Source organism: Ceratotherium simum, chromosome 38 (assembly GCF_057802395.1).
Source record: "Ceratotherium simum simum isolate JZ-2026a chromosome 38, ASM5780239v1, whole genome shotgun sequence".
Taxonomy (NCBI): domain Eukaryota; kingdom Metazoa; phylum Chordata; class Mammalia; order Perissodactyla; family Rhinocerotidae; genus Ceratotherium; species Ceratotherium simum.
The window spans coordinates 22,325,400-22,348,486 of NC_141937.1; the positions used below are offsets into that span (position 1 = coordinate 22,325,400).

At 36.9% G+C, this 23,087-nt stretch overlaps 1 protein-coding gene across 7 annotated transcripts in view; it reads left to right on the top strand.

Annotated features, from left to right (window-relative positions):
• The window catches only part of UTRN (utrophin), a 504,353-nt gene that overhangs the window by 454,710 nt on the left and 26,556 nt on the right, over nucleotides 1-23,087 (top strand). For all 7 annotated transcript variants that reach the window (XM_087425184.1, XM_087425188.1, XM_087425183.1 and 4 more), the window contains 4 exons: nucleotides 15,340-15,476; nucleotides 20,689-20,727; nucleotides 20,954-21,019; nucleotides 22,094-22,159. In XM_087425184.1, the coding sequence (XP_087281310.1) occupies nucleotides 15,340-15,476; nucleotides 20,689-20,727; nucleotides 20,954-21,019; nucleotides 22,094-22,159 (308 nt within the window). The remainder of the gene's footprint in view (nucleotides 1-15,339; nucleotides 15,477-20,688; nucleotides 20,728-20,953; nucleotides 21,020-22,093; nucleotides 22,160-23,087) is intronic.

Sequence of the window (23,087 nt, forward strand, 5' to 3'; positions counted from 1 at the left end):
GCCTGCGATCCAAACCTGTGAACCCTGGGCTGCCGAAGTGGAGTGTGTGCACTTAACTGCTTGCGCCACCGGGCTGGCCCAATATATTTATGTAATTTTGATCCTGCTTTTTTCACTGAACATTGTATACTAAGTGTTCCCCCATGGTGTCACACAGTATAATTTTTTCTAGTCCCAGAATATTTAATTGAGTGAATTACTATAATTTATCTAACCATACCCTTAAATTTGGACATTTAGCTTATTTTCAATTTTCTGATATTATAAACAACACTTTTAAAATTATCTTTGTGAAGATAGCTGTTTCCATATGTTACATAAATTACATTTTCATAGACTAAAGTGCTAGAAGTAGATGATCTTGGTCAATGAATATGAGTATTTTTATGGCCAACATACTTTACGGCAACTTATTTTCCAAAAGAGATTGAAACCACTTTACATTATTATCACAATTTCTTCATGTCCTGATTTTACTACAGTCTCACTAGCGTTGGATACTGGTCCTTGTTGCTCCTCTCATCTAAAGCTGTTTTTTTCTAAAGTTTATCTTCATTTTTTGTCAACAGCTATTTTTTAGCTTCCTTCCAAATAGTGAACTAAAATTTATTCATCGAGCTGTACATTTGCTTTGGTTTAGAGGATCGAGTTACTTTTTGGATCATAAATTGACAGAAAGGCAGCAATACTTATAAAATATACACATATAAATCTCACTCACATTCTTAGATATCTTATCTCAAATAAATAGGTACCCCATATGCGGAGAGGAGATCTCTAGAACGTGTTGTTGAATTATAATAGATGAAATACCCATAGTGAATAGTAACTTCAACTAGGAAAAAAAGATTTCCCTAAGAAAATTTGTGAAGCACCATTTATTACTATAATTAACATATTCATTCACTCCACAAATAAATGTTGAGGACGTACCATGTGTCAGACACTATCCTCAGCTGTGATAATTCATCAGCGTACTAGCAAAATAGACAAGATGCTACTTTCCATCTAGATGGAAGGGATGTGTGACAATGAAGGAGGAAACAAATAAATGAGATCATTACAGATTGTAGTAAGCGTCTTTAAAGAAATAAATGGGTAATGAGATAGAAGATTAGAGGAAGCACTTTAGATAAAGAAATGAGGGAAGGTCTTTCTGAGAAGTTAACATTTGAGTTGAGATTGAAGGATAAGAAAGAATCAGCTGTTTGAAGAACTAGTGGAAAGTGTATTTCAGAAAAAGAAACAGCACACACAGTGGCGTAAAGGTGGGAAAGAGGTTGGCATGATTGGGGCACAGAAGAAAGTGGAGCATATTCCACACTGGGAGTGTGGTAGGTGGCACTGGCTATATAATTTGAAGTGCCCAGAGCAAAATGAAAATGTGGGGCTCCTTGTTCACAAATTATTACAACTTTCAAGATGGCAACAGCAGAGGAGCATTAAGCCAAGTTCAGAGCACCTCTGAACCTAGGATGCTCTGTAGCTATACAGGTCACACATCCATGAAGCCAAACCTGGGAGTAGGAAAGAGATGGAAATGACCAGAGAATGGAAAGAAACTGGAGTGATTTTCACAAAGAGTGAATTTCTAACGTTCACGAATGGGAGAATGGTGGGAGACGGGATTAAAGAGAAAGGCAGGTATCGGATTGTGCAGAACCCTGCTGGTCATTGAAAGGAATTTGAATTGGGGAGAAATATAGTATTAATATTTGCATGATTAGCGCTAGAAATTTAGAAAACTGATTATAAAGAGCTAAAGTCAAAATGGAAAAAATCATAGAGTACATGTACAGTAAAGATGTATAAAAATTACTACATATTTAAAGATGTATAAAATAAGTAAAGATGTATAAAATTACTATTTTTCTTGGTCTTAAGTGGAATAATTCCTAATGATTTTGCAAAATACCCACACAGTTGAAATCTACATGTCTTCAATGTCAATCATTGGCCACTAGAAGCATGCTTGAGAATCGATGATGAATTTCACTCTCCAAGTACCATTTTTAAATAAAATCTGTAAATTACCTAAAACTGTTCTTGTGACATGGTCTTTGGAAAGTCACTGTTATCATGTCTAATATGACAGCTTACCCTGCGTTGTAGGGGAGGGCTTCCTTTTTGCAGGCATGCTTTTGGAATCCCTTTGCCCCTTTCTGAAGTTTGCTTAGTGATCTTAATCAGCAACCTACCCATAAATCATCTCTTGTGACAGGTTATTTTCTGCATTCAACCCCACAACTTTTGATAAAATGACTAGAAATATATGTTAAGTTGAGTCTTTGAAAGGCATACTCTTGAATTTAATAGTAATGAATTACTTAATTTAACTGCTTTCCAAATTTTCTTTCTTTCCATCCACATTCTTTGAATTTCTGCTCTCCTCTTTTAAGTAGGCTTTACTGTGGTTCATCTGTCTTTTACCCAGTGCTTCCTGAACTCATTCAATGTCTGCCTTAGAAAATGAACTCAAATGTGAATTTTTCAATACAATAGTAATAAGCACTGCTTGAGTGTAAATGGATGAAACCTTTACATACAGATGTTTGCGTTTCTCATAGCACATCTCTATTCATGGTTAGAAAAATGTTCTAGTTACATTACTGACTTGATTTCTTTCCCCTTCAACTTCCTTTTTCAGCTGAATCTGAATGTTTCTATTGTTAAAAGTTTTCTGAAGCCTTGTGTTAAACCCTCAAAGCTCCAGAAATATTTCTTCAAACATATCAGCGTACTATCTATGACAATGTTTGTCTTTAGATGTAGGAAGGCTAATGGTGTATGCAGTAGCTATCATAATTTATGAAGGTAGTTTATGAAATTGACAATAAAACATTTATCTACAGAAATGAAGTGGAATTTTTCTTTCTCTAGAAAATGATTTTTTTACTCTTATTTTCCCCCACCATTCTGTAATCCAAATTTGTACATTTAAGAATTCTTTCATTAGGCTCAGTAAGAGTCCATGTAAAACAGACAACATGGTATAGATTACATTTAATGCCTGTCACCATTCTCTCTCCATTCACCCAAATTCTACCTTTTCACAAAAACAACTTAACTCTTACTTTGTGTGTGAAATCTTCCCAACCTCCTCTGGCTTCCCTTCACCAAAACACGTCACTCTGTGGTCTACCAGTAATCTCTACTTCGCCACTTAGTATTTGATTCTATGTTCTTTTGTATTGTTTTCACTTCCTCAACTATCTTTTTAACTCCTTGAGGACAGGGATGAATCTGATACTTTTCTTACTATGCTGAGTTAAATCTGGCTCATAAAAGCTAAATTATATGTTAGACATTATAAATACTAATTATAGAATTTAAAGGTGGAAAGGATGTAAGAGATCATGTAACTCATCCTTGTTTTAAAGAAAAACTAAGTCTTAGAGAAGATAAGTGATTTGTTCAAAGTTAGTGGCATGGATTTAGTGATTTAACTTCATTGGGGAAATATATTCACATTTGGAACATTAGTAAACAGTGTTTTCTGTATGCTTGCTGGAATATTATATTTGTTGGGTACCCTGTTACATACCAGGCATTTTGCTGACAATATAGTGAAAATATAATGAAGGAGAGAAAAGATCTCTATGGAGAAATTCAAGACTGTATGTTGTTTTAGAATGACTAAGATTATGGATCAAGATAATAGTCAACGTTTTTTCTTGTTACCTGTGCACTACATATTTGAATTTGAGGATTATAATTTATTTTTAAAATAGTTACATTTTATATTAAAAACGTTACAATTTTAAATTTCTTTTTTATTGAAATAAGAGTATATGATCGTTTAATTTCAAAGTGAAAATTACCCAAAGTGAATCTTTTAAAAAAATCATCTTTAGGGGCCAGCTCAGTGGTGCAGTGGTTAAGCTTGTGTGCTCTACCTCAGCGGCCCAGGGTTTGTGGGTTCAGATCCCAGGCACGGAGCTACGCACCGTTTATCAAGCCATGCTGTGGTGGGCCTCCCACATATAAAGTAAAGGAAGATGGACATGGATGTTAGCCCAGGTCCAATCTTTCTCAACAAAAGGAGGATTGGCACGGATGTTAGCTCAGGGCTAATCTTCCTCACACACACACACAAAATCGTCTTTATTCTCTGTTGCAAATCACCAAAATTTAATTCAAATTAGAAATATTTTTGTATGTTAGGACCTATGATAGATAGTCCTTTAAATTACAGAGAGAGGATGATGAATTTCAGATATGATTTATAAGAGTTTGTGCAGTTGCTGATGGTGAGAGAGAGCTGGATACGGTTAAATACGAAGGAAAATGGAAAATGTTTGGAATTGCTACTGGGTGCAAGCATGAGTCACCAAGAGATGAATAAATTGATTGCTACGTTGCCACAAGAGTGCAGCTGAGGTTAATTGGCAAGAATTTGCTGTCCGACTCTGTCACTGCTCAGCGGCTTTAGAATTAAAAGATGGGAGGTATAGTTGAAGGCCAAGGGAATGAATGACTCAGAGGTGTTAATACTGGGATGGATTTGGGATACCCTATGCTGAAAAAAATCCCAAAGGGGGTTGAGGGGCTAGCGATCAAGAGATGGGGAAAGAATGGGTTATTCTTATTAAGAAGTAGAAGCAAAGGTCAGAAGGTTCAAGTCGGCAAAAGAATTTTTCCAAGTTGGAGATTTGGGGCTGAAAGATGTGTTGAGTTACGATGAGGCCTGGGGGGTGGCTATAGCCCAGTGTGTGACTGAAGTGGGACATGAAAGGTTGTAGAGATGAGATGGCTTTTACAAGGTCATCAGTATGTCTCTAGAAGTGACAGATGATAGCTGTGTCTGGCGAAGCACTGTCAAAGGGGAGTGGATGGGCACGTTGGTTTTAGTAGGTATCAAGGCTAAGGGGAAATGGTGTACACCTCATTCGTTCTTGCCCTTTGGGAGGGAGAGATTATACCACCCATAATGGAGAGGATTGTAGGGGAGATGGTGTCATCACAGGACCATCAGGATTCATTGAAGGAGGAAGGTTGAAATCACACTTATGAACAGATGTATGGAATATGTTCATGAGTAAAAGAGCAGAGTCCACGATAAATGGGAAAGAAAGGTAAACAGACAGACCTTGTGCCTCTGGTGAGGGACAGTGGCCCAGTCCCCAGAGCAAAGGAGAAATGGGGAAAGGCCATAGAGAAAGCACCTAGCCGTTGGAGGGTGTAGATCTCAGGAACTGAAGTGTTAGCCGGGATAGAGAGGTGTTAGCTCAGGGAGAAACGATGGGATATTTGCACAATTTTATTGCTAGAAAGATCAGCAACATCAGCTACTCCCAGCATTCAAGTTGTTGGGGTGGAATCGTTGCAAAATTCTCTGCTTATGTCCTGGGTTGGGACAGTTTGTACTGATAGTTTTGTACTGCTTGTTTTGCTGAGATTTTCGTGAGAAGAAGGGAGGACAGGAAAAAAATACCTTAATGGGAAACAGCTTGTTAAGTTAATAACACTTAAAACAGATTTGTATTGCAGTTTTTAAACAAGTGCATGTTGCTTTTAAAGCAGCAGGTTCAAGCATATTCTTGTCAATATTGATTAATTTATAGGGAAATAAACAAAAATTTCCTATTTTCAGTGTTTTTTATAAAACATTATAAAACTGTGATTTATACATTTTATAAAACTGTGATTTAGAAAAATCACAGTTTTCTACTGAAAAAATAGAAAAGGTTTTCTTTTTAAAGTTAAAAGTGAAAGCACATCTTTTCTTTACAAACTGTGTGTTATTGGCAAGAAACAAAGCAAAACAAAAAGAACAAAGGAAAAAACTAGAAACAGTTGTTGTCTGCTCCGCTCCACCCCTGCCCACATCAATGTACTCCTAAGACTATAAAAATCAAATATAAGAAAATGTTGATTCATTCTTTGGAAAGCTCTACGTTGAGTTATTGTAGTTTTATTTTCGCAGTCTTGCTTCTTCGGATGAGACTTGGGATGTTTGCCAATATGCTAAAAACGCAGCATCATTGCTGTTTCTCTGACCTCAGCATCCTGAGGTTCTCGCCCACCTTACATTGTTTTCCCAGTAAGTTGAGTGCATTTAGAGTGTGTCATTAGCTTTTCAAGTGAGGCTTGGACAAAATCCATTTTACTTTGAGTGACTTATTACCCTGCTTATTCTTGAACCTTTGGTGATTCTGTTAATGCTAATTTTTTTGGTTTCATATTTTTCCATTAGAACTTGAAAGGCTCCAAGCTTGCCTTACTGATTTCACCCTATCCATGGAATTCAATGTGTCTGAATTTCAACTTCTTGAAATCAATGAAACTTAAATCAAAACTGAGACATTGTTTTACAATTTTTAAAAAACTATTGGAATATCTTTAAGATACGTCCTATGATAACGAAATGTATTCCTTAGAAGTATGCATATACCATTTGGGACTATTAACTTCTGTATTTAGGAAGTAAATCTTGCCAATGAGGGTGCTGTTCAACAATGATTTTAGCACTTATGCATGATCTGAATGATAATGTTTAATTATCCTGCTCATGTGCCAAATGACTGGGTTGTTTCTTGTATAACCTTGATTTTCCTCTTTATACTTCCTTGTTTTCCTCTGTCTATAACTTATTCACATTTCTAGTTAACAGTTAAAAATCTAATGTTAGGAGTATTTGTTAAGGAATTAGAGGATACTGCCATCCCAAGTTATGAATTACCAGAAATTGAGCGAGATTTTAAATGAATATCATTTTGTTTCTTTATTTGCTGTTCTTTTTGGTGTTTTGCTAAAATTGCTAAGTAGTTAGAAGTTGGGTGTTTTGGCCTTTAGGTTATTTGACTTCATTGTTAATAGCCCCTTATTATGTTTTGCTTTGTGGATCTTTGCTGTTACCAGTAGGAGTTTTTTGAGCTGAAGAAGTAATCAAGGACCTACTTTAGTGTAATACTGTGAGGGTTCACATTTCTGAATTATAGGTTCTTTTGCACCTTAGACTTATTGCTGCTTGTGATTCACATTAATGAGAAGGAAAAGACTTTCAGTCATATAGCGATGTTTTTGAAGTTCCATAGTGCATGTGTGTCAGCATCTACAATAAGAATGTTCAGTTTGAAACATGAGCACGGATATGTATAATAATACACATGCATTTGTATGTACGTATACAAACACAAGTAAAAGGTAGATTAACTCTAAATTTTGCTGTATGTGGTGTCTATATTTGTTCTCAATCAAGGAGTAAAATAGAGGCAAATTTAAATACTCCAACTTTGGTTGGCAGATAGAACTCAAGAGTGAAAAATCATCTGATGCCAGCTTGCCAAGAATTTTTAGGGTTTTGATAGTTACGTGGATAGACTTACCCCAGGGTAGATTTTATAATTCAGCGATACTTTTTAATATTTTATTCACTCATTTGTATTAGTTGATGGGGAGCAAGTCGAGAACTAATTACTTCTTATTATGCAAATAAGTTTTCATTATTATCTCGCTGATGCTTAATAGTAGCATAGCAGAGGGCAGTACAATTTTGAGTATTCACATGCCCACTTGTCTGTACAGATTTAGCTCTAAAACATTTTTCACAGTGCCTCACCTTCATTAACTTTCTAAAAATGACAACTTGAAGGACAGCCCTCGTTTGGATATGTGAGTTCTTACGTGCTCGTTGAAAATCAGTCCAGAAGGATTTGGGGAAGATGGCGGTAGCAGTGGCTTCAAGGTTTTTCAATCTCTTTTGCCTTTCCCATTTTCTTCCCATTTGTAAAGTCATTACATAAAAAGAGACAGAGCAACTAGACAGTAGGACCCATCCCCTGGACAATGTTTGCAACAAAACTAGGTAATGAGAGATCCCCGAAATAAAGCTGTATGGGGACGACCCACCACCAACTACAAAACCTGCAAGATATCATTATTTGGGCCGGCCCCGTGGCTTAGCGGTTAAGTGCGCACGCTCCGCTACTGGTGGCCCGGGTTCGGATCCCAGGCGCGCACCAATGCACTGCTTCTCCGGCCATGCTGAGGCCGCGTCCCACATACAGCAACTAGAAGGATGTGCAAGTATGACATACAACTATCTACTGGGGCTTTGGGGAAAAAAAATAGGAGGAGGATTGGCAATAGATGTTAGCTCAGCTCAGAGCCGGTCTTCCTCAGAAAAATGAGGAGGATTAGCGAGGATGTTAGCTTGGGGCTGATCTTCCTCACAAAAAAAACCAAAAAAACAAAAAACAACATATCATTATCTGTAAGAGGAAAGAAAAGGAAGCAAAGGTACCTAAGAACTGGAAAACCCCGGAATAGGCAATAGGTATTCAATGAAAAGCTCCAAGGGCTGGTTGTGGAGCAGAGCTGTGAGCCTGGCAGGAGCCAGGATGAGAAGGTCTGAAGGTGTTTGAGTGTTCTGGCCTCTGGAACTCTCAGACCTGCCCACCAGGGCTTCCTCTGGGAGACAGCCTCACGCTGGATAAACTGCTAGGAATGGAACCAACTCTGAGCAGGTCAGAGCAATGGAGATGAAAGAAAGAAATGGTCTAATCTAAGGTAAGGAGAGGGGAACAGGGCCAGGAAATCCCAAAACTCAAAGCGCCCTATTTTTGAATACCCCACAAAACCAAAAGAAGGGGAAGCTCTGAAGTTAGAAAAGCTTTCCTGAACCCCACTTCTTTATAAAAGTTTAGGAAAATTAATTTCACAGCAACAACACTAAATTGAGCGACAAAAAGTATCAAGATCAAATCTTACAAAGCAATGATAAGAAAAAGATATAAGAACAAAATAATATCACTACAAATACAGCAGACCAGAAATATGTGCTCATTGAATGTCAACACTGTAGCCTACTATTTCAAAATAAGCTATAAACTCTTAAGAAAATGATACAAGACTTGAAAGAAAAACATAAATCAGAATTGGCGAAGCTCAGAAACGAGGTGACAGAACTCAGGAAAGAGTTAGAAATAAAAGAAAAAAATCATTTCAGATATTAAGACTAATTAATTTTAGTCTTAATGAACAGAACAGATAAATACCTTAAAAGAAATAGAAGGTGAATAAGAGGCAAACTTGAAAACTCAAAAAGAAATGAAGAAAGCAATATAAAGGATTCAAGAGAAAATGACAAATGTTAAAGATAGGCAAAAAAAAAAAGATTGAAAGTATGCATAATCTTCTTTAGGGACTGAAGAAGAAACCCAAAGTGAGATGGAACTAACACTAAAAATGAAAATTCAAAATTCTCCCTCCAAAAAAGAAAAGAAAAAGTGAAACTTTATAATGAAAGAGTATATCACAAGCCTGAGAACATTGACTCAGAATGACCAACATAATGACATATTCTGGTAAAATTATTGGACTTAAAAAAAAAAAGTCCTTTGGTCATTTAAACAAAAGGAAAAAATGACTTGAAAAGAAAATTAAATAATCATCAGACTTTTCAACAGCAATGCTGTATACCAAAATAAAATGAAGGAAGATATTTAAGAAACTTAAGGAAAAAAAAATGTATGAGTCAGGATTTTATATCCAGAAAAACCAACCTTCTAGTGTCTAGTGAAGAACACAGGAAAACTGTTATCAACAGGCAAGAACTCAGGAGATATTGGTCCAATGAGCACTTCTTGAGGAATTTATTAGAGACCAGGCTTCAGGCAACCAAAATAACTAGAGAAACAGCATCCTAAGGACTGGTGGAGAGCATTAAATGTATTGTTCCCTGTAGACCTTAAACTAAATGGGGCTAACTGGGAGAGGCTCCTACTGGCCAAAGATGGGACAATTTAGCTTCAATGATGACAATAATTGCAATGGATCAAAACCCGTCAAATATGTTAAACATCTATGAATTCATAATTATTTTAAAATAAAAAAATGGCCATCTTTGGAACATGATAGGAAACCAATTCATTACTGGGAAAATTGATTGATAACGGAAAAATCAAACATGTGATCCTCCCTGTCCTGAATGAACTGTACTACTGAGTGACTAATTAGTAGATGAGAGAACATGTCTTTATAAAATTATTTCAACTAATATATGAAAATGAATGATAGGATTAGAATATCACCATTGTGAAGCCCTCATTGGATGGATATAGGCATTTAGCCTGCAAGCTGCCAGGATCACGTAAGAGAGATGACCAGACATGACGTACCTCCAATAATCCACCAGACACCACTGATAGTCTTGCCAAGACATCAAACCTGAGTCGGATGCATTCTCTGGATCCAGCTGCCAATTTGCAGGATATCCAACGGATTGAGGAACATGCTGAACTGCACCAACAATATGCAATCAGCAAAATCCAGACTCTAGAAAACTCTACAGGTCAAATTGCTTGCGTTTTCCAACAGACAAATTGTAAGGAAATGGCAAGTATGGAGGAGAAAAAGAAGTGACTTCGAATATATTAGGTTTTCTAAAATGAGCAAGACTATAGTACCTAGGGATAGACATTGGTGTGATAAAACTATTTCTAAAACACAAGAAAGGGGCCGGCCCAGTGGCGCAAGTGGTTAAGTGTGTGCACTCCACTGCGGCGGCCCGGGGTTCATCTGTTCGGATCCCGGGCGCGCACCGACGCACTGTTTGGCAAGCCATGCTGTGGTGGCGTCCCATATAAAGTGGAGAAAGATGGGCACGGATGTTAGCCCAGGGCCAGTCTTCCTCAGCAAAAAAAAGAGGAGGATTGGCAAATGTTAGCACAGGGCTGATCTCCTCACAAAAAATAAATAAATAAAACACAAGAAAGTTATTACTACAGTAGTCCCGCTTTATCCTCAGTTTCCCTTTCCACGGTTTCAGTTACCCGTGGTCTGAAAATATTAAATGGAAAATTCCAGAAATAAACAACTCATAAGTTTTAAATTGCACACCATTCTGAGTAGCGTCAGGAAATCTCATGCCATCCCATTTTGTCCTGCCTGGGATGTGACTCATCTCTTCGTCCAGCATATCCACTACCTGCCCGTTAGTCACTTAGTAGCTGTCTCTGTTACCAGATAAACTGTTGTGGTATGGCAGTACTTGTGTTCAAGGAACCCTTATTTTACTTAGTAATGGCCTCAAAGCACAATTAATCTCTTACTGTGACTGATTTATAAATTAAACTTTATTATAGTTATGTATGTATAAGGAAAAAACAGTATATATATATAGGATTTGGTACTATTCACGATTTCAGACATCTATTGGGAGTCTTGGAATGTATCCCGTGGTTAAGGGGGCGCTACTGTACTTAGAAACTGAGAATAATGGTTACTACGGAGCGGGGAGGGGTTATGACTGGAACGAAGCATGTGGAAGGGGCTTCTGGAATGTCTGGCGAAATTCAATTTCCTGACTGAATGGTTTTTGCCTTATTCATTAATCCATGCGTTTGTTGTATATATAGTTTTATGTATCTATGTTTTATTTTACAATAAAATGGATTAAAAAATAAATCAGTCAAGTCACAAACATTCTAAGTGTGGTTATCTGGGTGGTCGAAGAGCAGGCAATTTTAATTTTTCTCTTTCATGTGTCGTTTTTCTAAGTGTACTTACACTAAACATGTCTTATAGATGCAATTTAAAAGTTATAAAATGACATTCAATATAAATTTTGTAAAAATCAGCCACAGGTGTTTTAGCAGTACTTTATTTAAAATGAAGGGAAAATTCGGAATGTAATAATAGGTATTTTAGTCACTGGTTGGGGGTTCTTTCTCTCACAAAGCTCAGAACTGCTCCCTTTTTCTAGGAGAAGTGATGCAGTGCTGATATGGTGAACAGACCCGGGTTTGTAAGAACAGCTTTCTCCTCACTGACCTTGTAGGTCTGAGTCCCTGGAAGGCTTAATGTCAGTTTCCTTACGGGTCAAAAAAGTGATATTAATCTCACAGCCCTTGATGGTAAAAAGAGACTGAAGGAAAGCTATTTATAAGGTGCAGGTTCTATGCCCATATGTTACTCTCATTTCAGCTAATGAGATCTACAAAATCTTACTGTACTTTCTTTTCTTACAGCAATAAATGAAAATCTAGTCTTTCAAGAAATGCGTGGATGACTTGAAATATCGTATAATTTGTGTAGTAATGAGGGATCCTTTCCCTTTCATCTTTATATCATAATATCAATAGTTATTTGCTTGAAAAAGAAAAAGAACAAAGTATTATACTTCGTGTGATGATAGATTGGGTTTGATTATATTCGTTATGCTAGATGGTGGTCCTCTGTTTCACTTTTTATCAAACTATTGTTCTAGCACTTTAAAATAGAGAAATATGAGGTAGTATCATTGGACAGCAAATTAGACAAATATGGATAAATATCTTTTAATTTTTTTTTTGGTGAGAAAATGGGCATAATTCATTTTCTTGGCTCTATCCCAACTAAAGAATTACATCCTGGGGGCTGGCCCAGTGGCACAGTGGTTAGGTGCACGCGCTCTGCTTTGGCGGCCCGGGGTTCACAGGTTCGGATCCCGGGCGTGCACCGATACACCGCTTGTCAAGCCATGCTGTGGCGACACCCCATATAAAGTGGAGGAAGATGGGCACGGATGTTAGCCCAGGGCCAATCTTCCTCAGGAAAAAAGAGGAGGATTGGCAATGGATGTTAGCTCAGGGCTGATCTTCCACACACACACACACACAAAAAGAATTACATCCTGCTAACTTGAGTATAATACCTAGTTCCTGTGGGATGAATTCCTTTTCACATTTTCTTTTAATATTGCATAAAGTTTATGGCATTAGTGAATTTACTGCCTTTAGATTACAACTGTTGGTATCAGTTTTTTTCCTCAATATGAAAGTTGATGAGGAAATAAAAATGTGTTATTTCTGTATGAGAGTGCACTCATTTTTTTTTCAAATATTAAATTTGGGCATTATCAGAAACTCAAATCTAATTTCAGCCCCTGCTATAACTTTTTGGGAGGCAGGTAGGTGTTTGGGGGTTGGTTTTTGGGAGAAAGAGGGGGTTTTTGTTGGTTGGTTGGTTTTGCTTTGTTCTTCCGTGTCTCGAATGTATTTACCTAAAGAATGTATGATGTGAAACTGGACTTCTGCTTTTGAACAGTGTGTCATTTTTTTCCCAAACCAGCGTTCATGTTGAAACCCAAATACAGGTAAGCTAGAAGAACATTATGCTAAGTGAAAGAAGACAGTCACAAAAGACCACATACTGTGCGATTCCGTTTATAAGAAATGTCCAAAATAGGCAAATCCATAGAAACAGTCAGTAGATTAGTGGTTGCCAGGAGCTGAGGGGAGGAGGCGGGAGGGGGGGTGGGCGTGGGGGTGGGAATGATTGCTGATGGGTACAGGGTTTCTTTTGAGGTGATGGTTGCACAACTCTGTGAATATACTAGAAAGCACTTTATTGTACACGCCCTGGCTGAGGCAGACTGGGTAAGTGGCCTGATGCGTTGCCCACCCGGCCTTTTCTCCCGCCCACCGCACCGGGGGCTGCCTGAGTTGAAGACCTGGGTATGGCTTGAAAACCACTGGCCTAAGAGATGAAAATCTTTTCATTACCAGATGGAGATAGACCAAGTAAAAGCTGGAGGCCATTACTTCCTTATCTCCCTGTATGTTAACAATGTGTTAAGAGCAAACGTAGAAAACTGGGTCATAAATGCTTATCCTATCATGGAAAGTTTCTTCCCTTTTTTCTCTTGACCAAAACATTCAGGGTAAACATATCTATAAACTTAATGATCTGCAGTTGTGACACCCATCGCTAAAGGTTCAGGTGTCCTTTACAGTAGGTGATATATCTGTTGGGGTTTATTCTCAGTCCCAGGCCTTCCTTCTCTAAAAATTCCCATCTTCACTCCCAACTATGTTCTGTGTATTTCTCCTGTTCTGCCTGGTTAGATCTTAGTACCCCAAACCATCATCGCTCGGAGCAACCCTTTTTCCCTCATGGAGTGCCTTGGATTCTTTTTCTTTTCATTAATAGCTTCTTTTCTAGACTTCTTCTCTACATTTGGGAGGTCTGTGTCTATGTAACTGCAGGCATTATATAGTTTATTCTGTGTTATTCAGGAAAGGATTTGACATTGTGGGTCTGAGGGCAAGGCTTAGTGATAACGTGGGCCGTCCTAGCTATATATATATTTTTTTTTAAATAAAGTGAAAATTGATGAACTTTAGTTTATAAATAGCTTGGGCTTGTTCATGTTTTCTCTCTGCTCTGCAAGCCTAGAGAATCAAAAGTTTCCTTAATTGTTTACTAAAAGCAGACATATTCAGGTGGAATGGGAGCCTATAGAAAGTAACAAAACTGCATAAGGTTTGACTCAGAATTTAGTTGTTTTAAAAAAATAACTTTTTTTAAGCTTCTGTTGGCAAAACAAGTTTGTATGAAGGAAAAGATGCAGGGGGGAGGGTGCAAGGAGGGAGGGGCAAGCAGGTAAACCAAGGTATTCGGCACTCAGTTTGTGCTTATAGAAAAGTTGTCAGGTTTTGTTCTGTAAGGAGATTGGAATGAGGTCTATCTAGTTGTAGATTGGACAACCAGCTAGGAGTCAGATGACCAAGGTTTTAATTCAGTTCTGTGCCCATAATGTAAATATTTTAAAGGCATCTTTGGACAGACTAAAGTTGATGTCCATATAACATGTTACAAATAAAAACTAGAATTGGTGATAGAAAATAGAAAACTGGGGCTTAGAGAGCAATTCATGGGATGGGATTGGGAGTTGGGGGTTGGGGTAGATTTCAGCCCACCTCACTGGGAATGATTATTAACTAATCATCTTGAAATGCTTAAGGAAACAGTAACATTGTATATCGCCGTTAAAAATTTAGCACATGCTGCATAATTATATGTTTGTGTGGTTGGTAAGGGACAAAGAAACTGGCAGTATTCCTTACAATATAGAGTACAGTGTGGCTCTGCTCTTTTTCTCTTATTTATGGCTTTGTCTTTTTCCAGACTGTAGTATAAGCTGGCTTGTGTGAAGTCAATATAGGCTATATAGCTCACTCTCATTTATGCACCTTAGTTAAAACCATCCAGAATACTTCGTCATCACTAAATGTTTAATAGCAAATTGCAACTTTTTTAGTGCTAGGAATCAACCAATAACATTGCCAAAACTAATTTTACTTTGTGGCCCAATGTTTAAAATATAGAGAAATGAGCCAGTTATGGTTTATTTTCAACAGAAAATGAAAAATTATAAGCTAATTACTGGACATATTTAATGATGAGTCCTGATTGCTGTGTATTTTTAGGACATTGTGTGTTATTCCAAAAATACGTAAAGCTGCTACAACTGTTGTCATTTCATTGCATCAATCTACATTGGCTCTAATTTTGTTGTAGATAGGTATCTCCTTTCATTTTAACGAGCGAAGTGTAATTTTTTCAACCTCCTAGACAACGTCTGGAGAAGATGTGCGAGACTTCACCAAGGTACTGAAGAATAAGTTCAGATCAAAGAAATACTTCGCCAAACATCCTCGGCTTGGTTACCTGCCCGTCCAGACAGTTCTTGAAGGTGACAACTTAGAGGCGTAAGTTTAATTTTAGAATTAAAACTTCTATGTACTCATATAGCTGCTTTGTCTTTTATTATATCAGTAACACAAGAGAAATTGTCTGATACCAAAAAGAATTCGTGTTTTGGTAAAATGTTTCATTTTGAAAGAGGTAAATTAAACTTGGAATCAATCTTTACAACATGAAATTTTACTATAGGTATTTGCTTTTGACAATGTCACAGCTAAAATTCCAGGTTTAATTTTGCACGTGTTCCTAAACTTTAAGTATATGTATTAATATGTCAACCTTTGCATTGGTCTTCCCTTTTCCTCTTAAAAATACTTAAAGCAAATTGTAATATTATATGCTCTTTCATTATTTTATTTATTTTCCATTTTTCCTCCTTTGGGGGATGTTTTACTATTTCTTATAGTATGTTTCACGCTTATTTTACGTATTTTAAATATAAATTTATTAATAATACTTAATCTCTTGCTTCAGATATATGTCTATGCTAAAATCTCATTACATTTCTAATGACTTTTTTCTTGAACGTGAAGACAGCCAAATGAAATAGCTTTACATAGTATGTGAAACAGACAAAATTTTTAAAGATATATAATTTGTGTTGACAAGCATAAATGAAACAAAGTTTCAAGATAGCAAAAATACTTGATAAAGCAAAGAAAAATAACAATTTATAGCCTGAAATGAAAAGAAAAAGAATTTTTAAAATGAGCCAGAAGAAATGCAAGAAGTAATGTTAAATTACTAAACAGTTATATATCAAAATCAAAATAGATATGATTTTAAATCTTTGAATCACTTTTTTAAATATCAGCATAAATATGCCTGCCAAAGCAATTTTCTTGAGCTTGAATCTTGGGGAAAATTAACTTTTATTGCTAATCATCACCAGAGTGCCTCGTCATAAAAAATGGTGAAGTTCTAGTTTCAGACAGATGCCCTCTCAAATGACTATAGAAGAGAAGCTCAGAAGTGTGAAGTGTGGAGTTGTCTACGTTATACAATAAAGAAAATTGTAGTAAGAAGTATAAAAAATGTGTTGAGTACAATTTTTGTGAAGTCAAACTTTCTTTAACCTTCAAAACTCATAGTTCATTTTATTGTGTATATGAGAGATAATCAGAGAACAGTAATAGGTCAGTGTATTCTGACAGTCCATGTCTCAAATATGTCAAATAGAGGGCTAGACTATTTGGTCTGAATTTCTTTCCATATAAACCAGTACAGACTAGAGGCTTTGCTACATTTATGTACAAATGTCTTTTTTTTTTATTTGTGAAACTGCTAAGTAGAAGAAAGACCACAGCTGAAACATAGTGGATATCTTTATCCCTCTTAGGTAATGTCATGGGTATGCATGCAGAAAGAAATATAATGCAGCTATTTATATAAATAAGTCCAAAATACCACATGTACATTTAAAGCATACAAAAAATTTTTTGATAACTTCACTTGTTATCAAACTGTGTACAATTAAACTGTGTGCCTCTCAGTCATTTTTTCCACAGTATACTTTAGAAAAAATTTTATTGAAGCAATTTCAGTTTAAAGAGAGCTATTTAAATACTTAAAATCTATAAGAAAAGGCAGATTTTTGGTTCTGTCTTTGTTCTGCGGGTATGTTTTTGTCCTTTTCTTCAAAAGGTTGTATGATAATACATTCTTATTTGTTTTAGTATGTCATATATTGTTTAACTGTGCTGAACACCTCAGACAAAATTTTGTTTCTCTTGGGATCACATCTAATTAACCTTTGGAGTAGCTACCTGAAGCATAGAATTATCACACAGTGCTTTTATTTAGGGAATAATTTGATAGGTTTGTATTAGTGACGTGCCTTTCATTCTTTTGATAAACCATTGGCATTTTGTGTTCCAAATATCTACATCCTTGGCATGAATCATGCTGATAGATCGATCTTTTATATTCCTTTTAAGCATTTCTGATAATTTGCCTTTCAATGTCAAAATAACCATTGACATCAATCGTTCTATTCTGAGTCACTCAGTTAAAGTAAAAAAGAACAGAAAAGGATGCCAAATAATTTTGTGCTGTGATTTTTGGCTGTAACTCAGAAAATGCTTCATTCCATCTAACACGAATTTACCAGCTTTTTCAGTGAGAGGAAAAACAGAGAAAGACAGGAAGGAGTATAAGATTAAATCAGATGTCACAAGATCCTTTTTGAAAAAGATTTATGAGCTACTGGATACAGCGAGCAGGTTTTCTCCTTTTTTTGATCCTAAAACGTGTTCTTGGACTTGGTCGAGTTCATTTTTCTGCTGAGTCCTTTCTAGTACAGTGCCACTTAGTCTACTGACGTAACAATTTATGTGAGTGGGTAGTAAAAAAGTTTGATTTCGTTTATTCTCCTGTTTGTGGGAGGAGAACATGGGGGGAAAACCAGTCAAGTGGTAAATGTGTTGAAGTTATTTGTGAAGCTGATTAGAATTTTCTTTTGCTTCTTTCTCTTTCATCCCTGCAAAATGTAATATCTTCTCCCCTGTCCAGTAATTATACATGCTTGCGTGGGGGAGATATATGCGGAAAATGAGTTATTACTAAAAGGAGGTAAACAAACCCATGCTTAGGTTTATTCAATTAATTTTATAACTATTTATGCAAGATTTTTCAAAAAATAAATCAAAATAAATGAGCAGAGCTTGATTAATCAGTCACCATTGAAAATTAACCTGAGAAACAAGCTAAAATAGTGGCAAAAGTAAATTGAGAATTGTGAGAGATTATTATTGGCTAAAAAGGTAGGTTGGTTTCCCTAAGTTTAAAGAGGTAAAATAGACACATCTCCCTGGTATTGGTTAAGGTGGAATAGACGAGTTTCATGGTTTTTTAAGTTCTTGCTGTAACAAGAACCAGCTCAAAGTAAGTGTAATTATGGTTGTGGGAGCACTGGACTGGGAGGAAGAGACAGCTGAGCTGAAACCTGAAAGATTATAGGGCCAATGTTCAGTGTTTGGTGTGGGAGGAGGAGAGGGAGAGTTTCTGGGCAAGGGAAGCATTTTCAAAAGCTTGGGCTAACACGCAGATTGGTCTTACTTTTAACTCCCTTTAATCACAGGTTCTAACTGTAGTGGGGACACTGCCTTGTTTTTTCCTATCAGAATTAAATGAGAAAGCTTATCACTTAACTTTTTTTCCCTACAAGTCAGAATACTTTGAAGTCAATGAAGCCTGAAGTTTGAATTTTTTTATCTTTATTTCTTTCATAGAAAATTTCTCAATAAATAAAAGACATTCTTTTCAGAAACTGTATTTCAGCTTTCTGCCTCGGCCACTCTTAGCTTAGTTCAACGAATCACTTTTGTGCTAACTGAATTAACTTCACAAGAACCAGTCAAGCAGTTTTGCACAGCTTTTCCAAGTTCAATTAAGATCAAAAACACATATGTTTCTTGTGTTTAAAGCTCACGGCATGGGCCGGCCCCGTGGCTTAGCGGTTAAGTGCGCGCGCTCCTCTACTGGTGGCCCGGGTTCAGATCCCAGGCGCGCACCGACGCACCGCTTCTCCGGCCATGCTGAGGCCACGTCCACATACAGCAACTAGAAGGATGTGCAGCTATGACATACAACTATCTACTGGGGCTTTAGGGGAAAAAAAAAAGGAGGAGGATTGGCAATAGATGTTAGCTCAGAGCCGGTCTTCTTCAGCAAAAAGAGGATTAGCATGGATGTTAGCTCAGGGCTGATGTTCCTCACAAAAAAAATAAAAAAATAAAGGACTCTCTCGTCGTTTAAAAAAAAAAAAAAAAAGCTCACAGCAAATGGTATGGTACACTTGAATTTTAGAAGTGATCTCTGGAGCAGTTACTATTTTTTGGAAAGTGTATAGCAAATCATTCCCCTGACACTTAACATCCATATGTCAGAGTTAATGAAAGTAGTGTTGTAAAAAGACTATTAGATAATACCATGTCATTTCATTGTTGTATCTATTTTATACGTGGATAATTAAGTCTATTTACAGTATAGATATTCTGACAAACACAGACTAGATAAATGCCTGTTTTTGAAAGTAGATCCAAAGTGTCTTCGTTTTTTATTCCTCTCAAATGACCTTCCACCTTTTCTTAGTCTTTGCTCTTCAGACATCAACTTGTGCTTCCCAGTAGGAGATAATGAGATCATTAACTTTTTCTTAAGTATGTATGTATAAGAGAAATAGAAGAATCCAGTAGATCTAGAATACTTCACACTTTCCTTCTTTGTTTCAATCAGGAATAGCTTTTGCAGGAGATTTTATTTATTTAGAGAACTAATTTTCTTTAGACTTTTAAATTTCCACATTCGTCAGTACCTCCTCCCCACCTCCAAAAAATAAAAGGTTAGGGTTAGAACTAGCTTTTAATTAAGATCAATGTTTTTGAATGGTATTTCCTGGAGACTTGGGGATTTCTAGGTGGTGCTGTGAGGTTGGAGGGTTCCCCCTAGGGTTAGGAGTGATACTGAATGATCAAGCTCCAGACTCAAGCCCTGATTCAAGCAGAACAAGTGTCCTTTATCAGTTTCATAGACTGAACTTCTGGATAAAATTTTGTTTGAAGCAAGTGTATCATGATCTAGAAAAGTTGCTTTCAGTTGTATTGGTAACGTGAAATTTTTGGCCAGGTTTCGGGGTGGATATCTGCTTTGTATCTTTTTTAAATGTATCTGTGAGTTTGACATGCTTTGTATGCACCTGGATTTGAATTTTTACGTTTAACGTTGGACAAAGAATCAGAAGAATCTCGTTTTATTTCAACTCTGCCGTCCATATATAATGTAGTCTTTGGTATTTAATTTTACCTTCCTGACCAAGTTTCTTCTCCAGGAAGAGCAAAAATGTGATTGCATCTCTTCTCAGTGTATTATGGAACATTATCTTTAAAGTTCTTCCATAATTTTGAGCTATTTGAGAGCATTCTGTTTCTTTTTTCAATAAGACTATTTAAAGATATGTTTGCTATGTTGTCACAAATCTCCTGTCATATCTGTGAAAAGGCCCCTGCAGGCACTTGAATACACAGCATCTTCTCTAGAATAAACAGTGACTTCTGTTACTTTTTGATTTTCCCATGATGGACCTCAGGGTAACAAGACGTATGAGTGGAAGACAATTGAGAATGTCGCCTCGCCCCCAGCCCCCCATCGCTTTTGTCTTAAATTGCTCTAAGGTGTTTGTTGTTCTGTGATTTTTATTTCCCTCTCCCCTCTTTGCAGTCCTATCACACTCATCAGTATGTGGCCAGAGCACTACGAGTGAGTATTCACAGCTCCATATGCAGGAGACGGATATTCTGATGGGTTTTATTCGCATGGGGTGATTACTAAACTCTTGTTCTCAAATAATAGTTCTGCCTCCTGGGTAACAATCCTAGTGGTTTGTTTGCATGGCAAATTCATTATTTAACTAAGCTAACATTCCTCATAGGAACATCTATCAATATTTGGGCATAAAACTCTTTCTTTGCTCTTTCCTTTATAGCCCCTCACAGTCTCCTCAGCTGTTTCATGATGATACCCATTCGAGAATAGAACAGTATGCCACACGGTAAGAAACTACGATAGGACCCTCCACTGCACTGCTATCCAGAATGCATCTATTTTGGTGTTAATCCTGTACCATTAACATGCCTTAGTTTAAGGAGGTAGTCTTGCAGGAGTCATGATTCCATTATATTTGCAACCTGGGCTCTCATCTTTCCAGGCTGTAATTTGTACTTTACCAAACACCCACTGTACATTCTATGAAGAGTCAATCTCCATAGGATGTGATTATTGAGCTCGTAAGAGTCCTTGTACAAGCAGGATTTAGATAATGTAACCCAGTTTCAGTGAATGAAAGTAGGGATGGGACGTGTTCTCAGGAGATGGTGCCCATTATGAATTCCAACATATAATTAAATGTATGCTAATACTTTGTTATAGGGGGTTATTTTAGAGACCCCAAACATTATAAAAGAAAATATAGGCTAGTCTTGATGGTGTGCACAAACTTTCAGAAAAGGAGTATATACTAGGTGTCTGCGGTGCTAGTAAGAAGCTGTGCCTAAAAAGGTGAGTTCAAGCATCATAAAAATAGTAACATTTGAACTGGGACTTGGCCAAAAAGAATTTCCATTTCTTAGAGTAATGGAAAAACATACTCAAAAGCATTGAGTGGGGAAAGAATATGGCTTGTTGAAAGGATTGCAGGGAGGGAAGGGGTAAAGGATGAGGAGTGAAGACAGAAACTGAAGTTCAGTAATGAAGGGCCCGCTTGCTAATGTTGGATTTTGTTCTTAGGTAAAGCGGAGTCATGGAGAGTCTTTAAATGTGAGAGGAGCATAATCAGATTTGTGTGAGAATGAAGACCAACTTGAGGATCTGAAAGGTCGATTAGGAGACTAGGTCAACTAGAAGACTACACATGGTATAAGACAAAGGCCTACAGGCCTTAAGGCAGTGATGACAGAAATGTAACGCAACATTAGGTGTTGCTTTAACTTCGCAGTCTTGTTAGGGGATTTGGACCTTTCTGTATTTTGTCAGAATTATGTCAGTGTAAGAATGACTGAGGATATACCTCCAGTTTACTGTGCCCTCTGTGGCCATATTATCTAACCTCCCTATTTCCATTTTTCAGACTGGCCCAGATGGAAAGGACTAATGGATCTTTCCTCACTGACAGCAGCTCTACCACTGGAAGTGTGTAAGTAAATCATGAAATTAGTGCTGCCTGGGAAGGCTTGATCTCATGTTATGGCTGTTGGAAATAATCTTCATTGATTGTGGCTCTGAATTTTGATCCCAATCAAAACTGATGTGTGGTTACAAAAATGTCTACCTAGATGTTATGCTTTCAAGCTATGATAGTATAAATTGGATATGTTTATTTATTTAGTTTCATATAAGTTAATGAAAAAATCCTGCGTTTGGCAACTAATCTGCCTCAGGAAAATCAGATTGTTGTATGTATAAATACAAGTATAGATATTCATTCCATTTGTCTGATATTTCTTGTTAATTTCACAAATGTAATTCCACAGAACACATGCCTTTCTGTAAAATCCTCTGCTTTCTATGTGCCCCCTTTTCCTCCATAATCTCTGCCATTTGACAACTATGATCCATACAATCTGGGGCATGTTAACCCCCCACCCCCAGCCATTGAAAAGTGTTAACTTCTCTGCCAATATTTTATTTTCTTAGCAACTAGGAAAAGCTTTGTTGATTTTAGGATACTTTTTAAGACCCTTTCTAGGCAGGTATTTTATCTCTTTTTTTTTTTCTTCAAGTGTAAACCTCTTGCTTCTTTTTTTGTTTGTTTGTTTTTTTTGTTTATTGAAGTAACATTGGTTTATAACATTGTATAAATTTCAGGTGTACATCATTATACTTCTATTTCTGCATAGATTACATCATGTTCACCACCCAAATACTAATTACAACCCATCACCACACACATGTACCGAATTATACCTTTCGCCCTCCCCCCCCTTCCCCTCTGGTAACCACCAATCCAATCTCTGTCTCTCTGTGTTTGTTTATTGTTGTTATTATCTACTACTTAATGAAGGAAGTCATACGGTATTTGACCTTCTCCCTCTGACTTATTTCACGTGGCATAATACCTACAA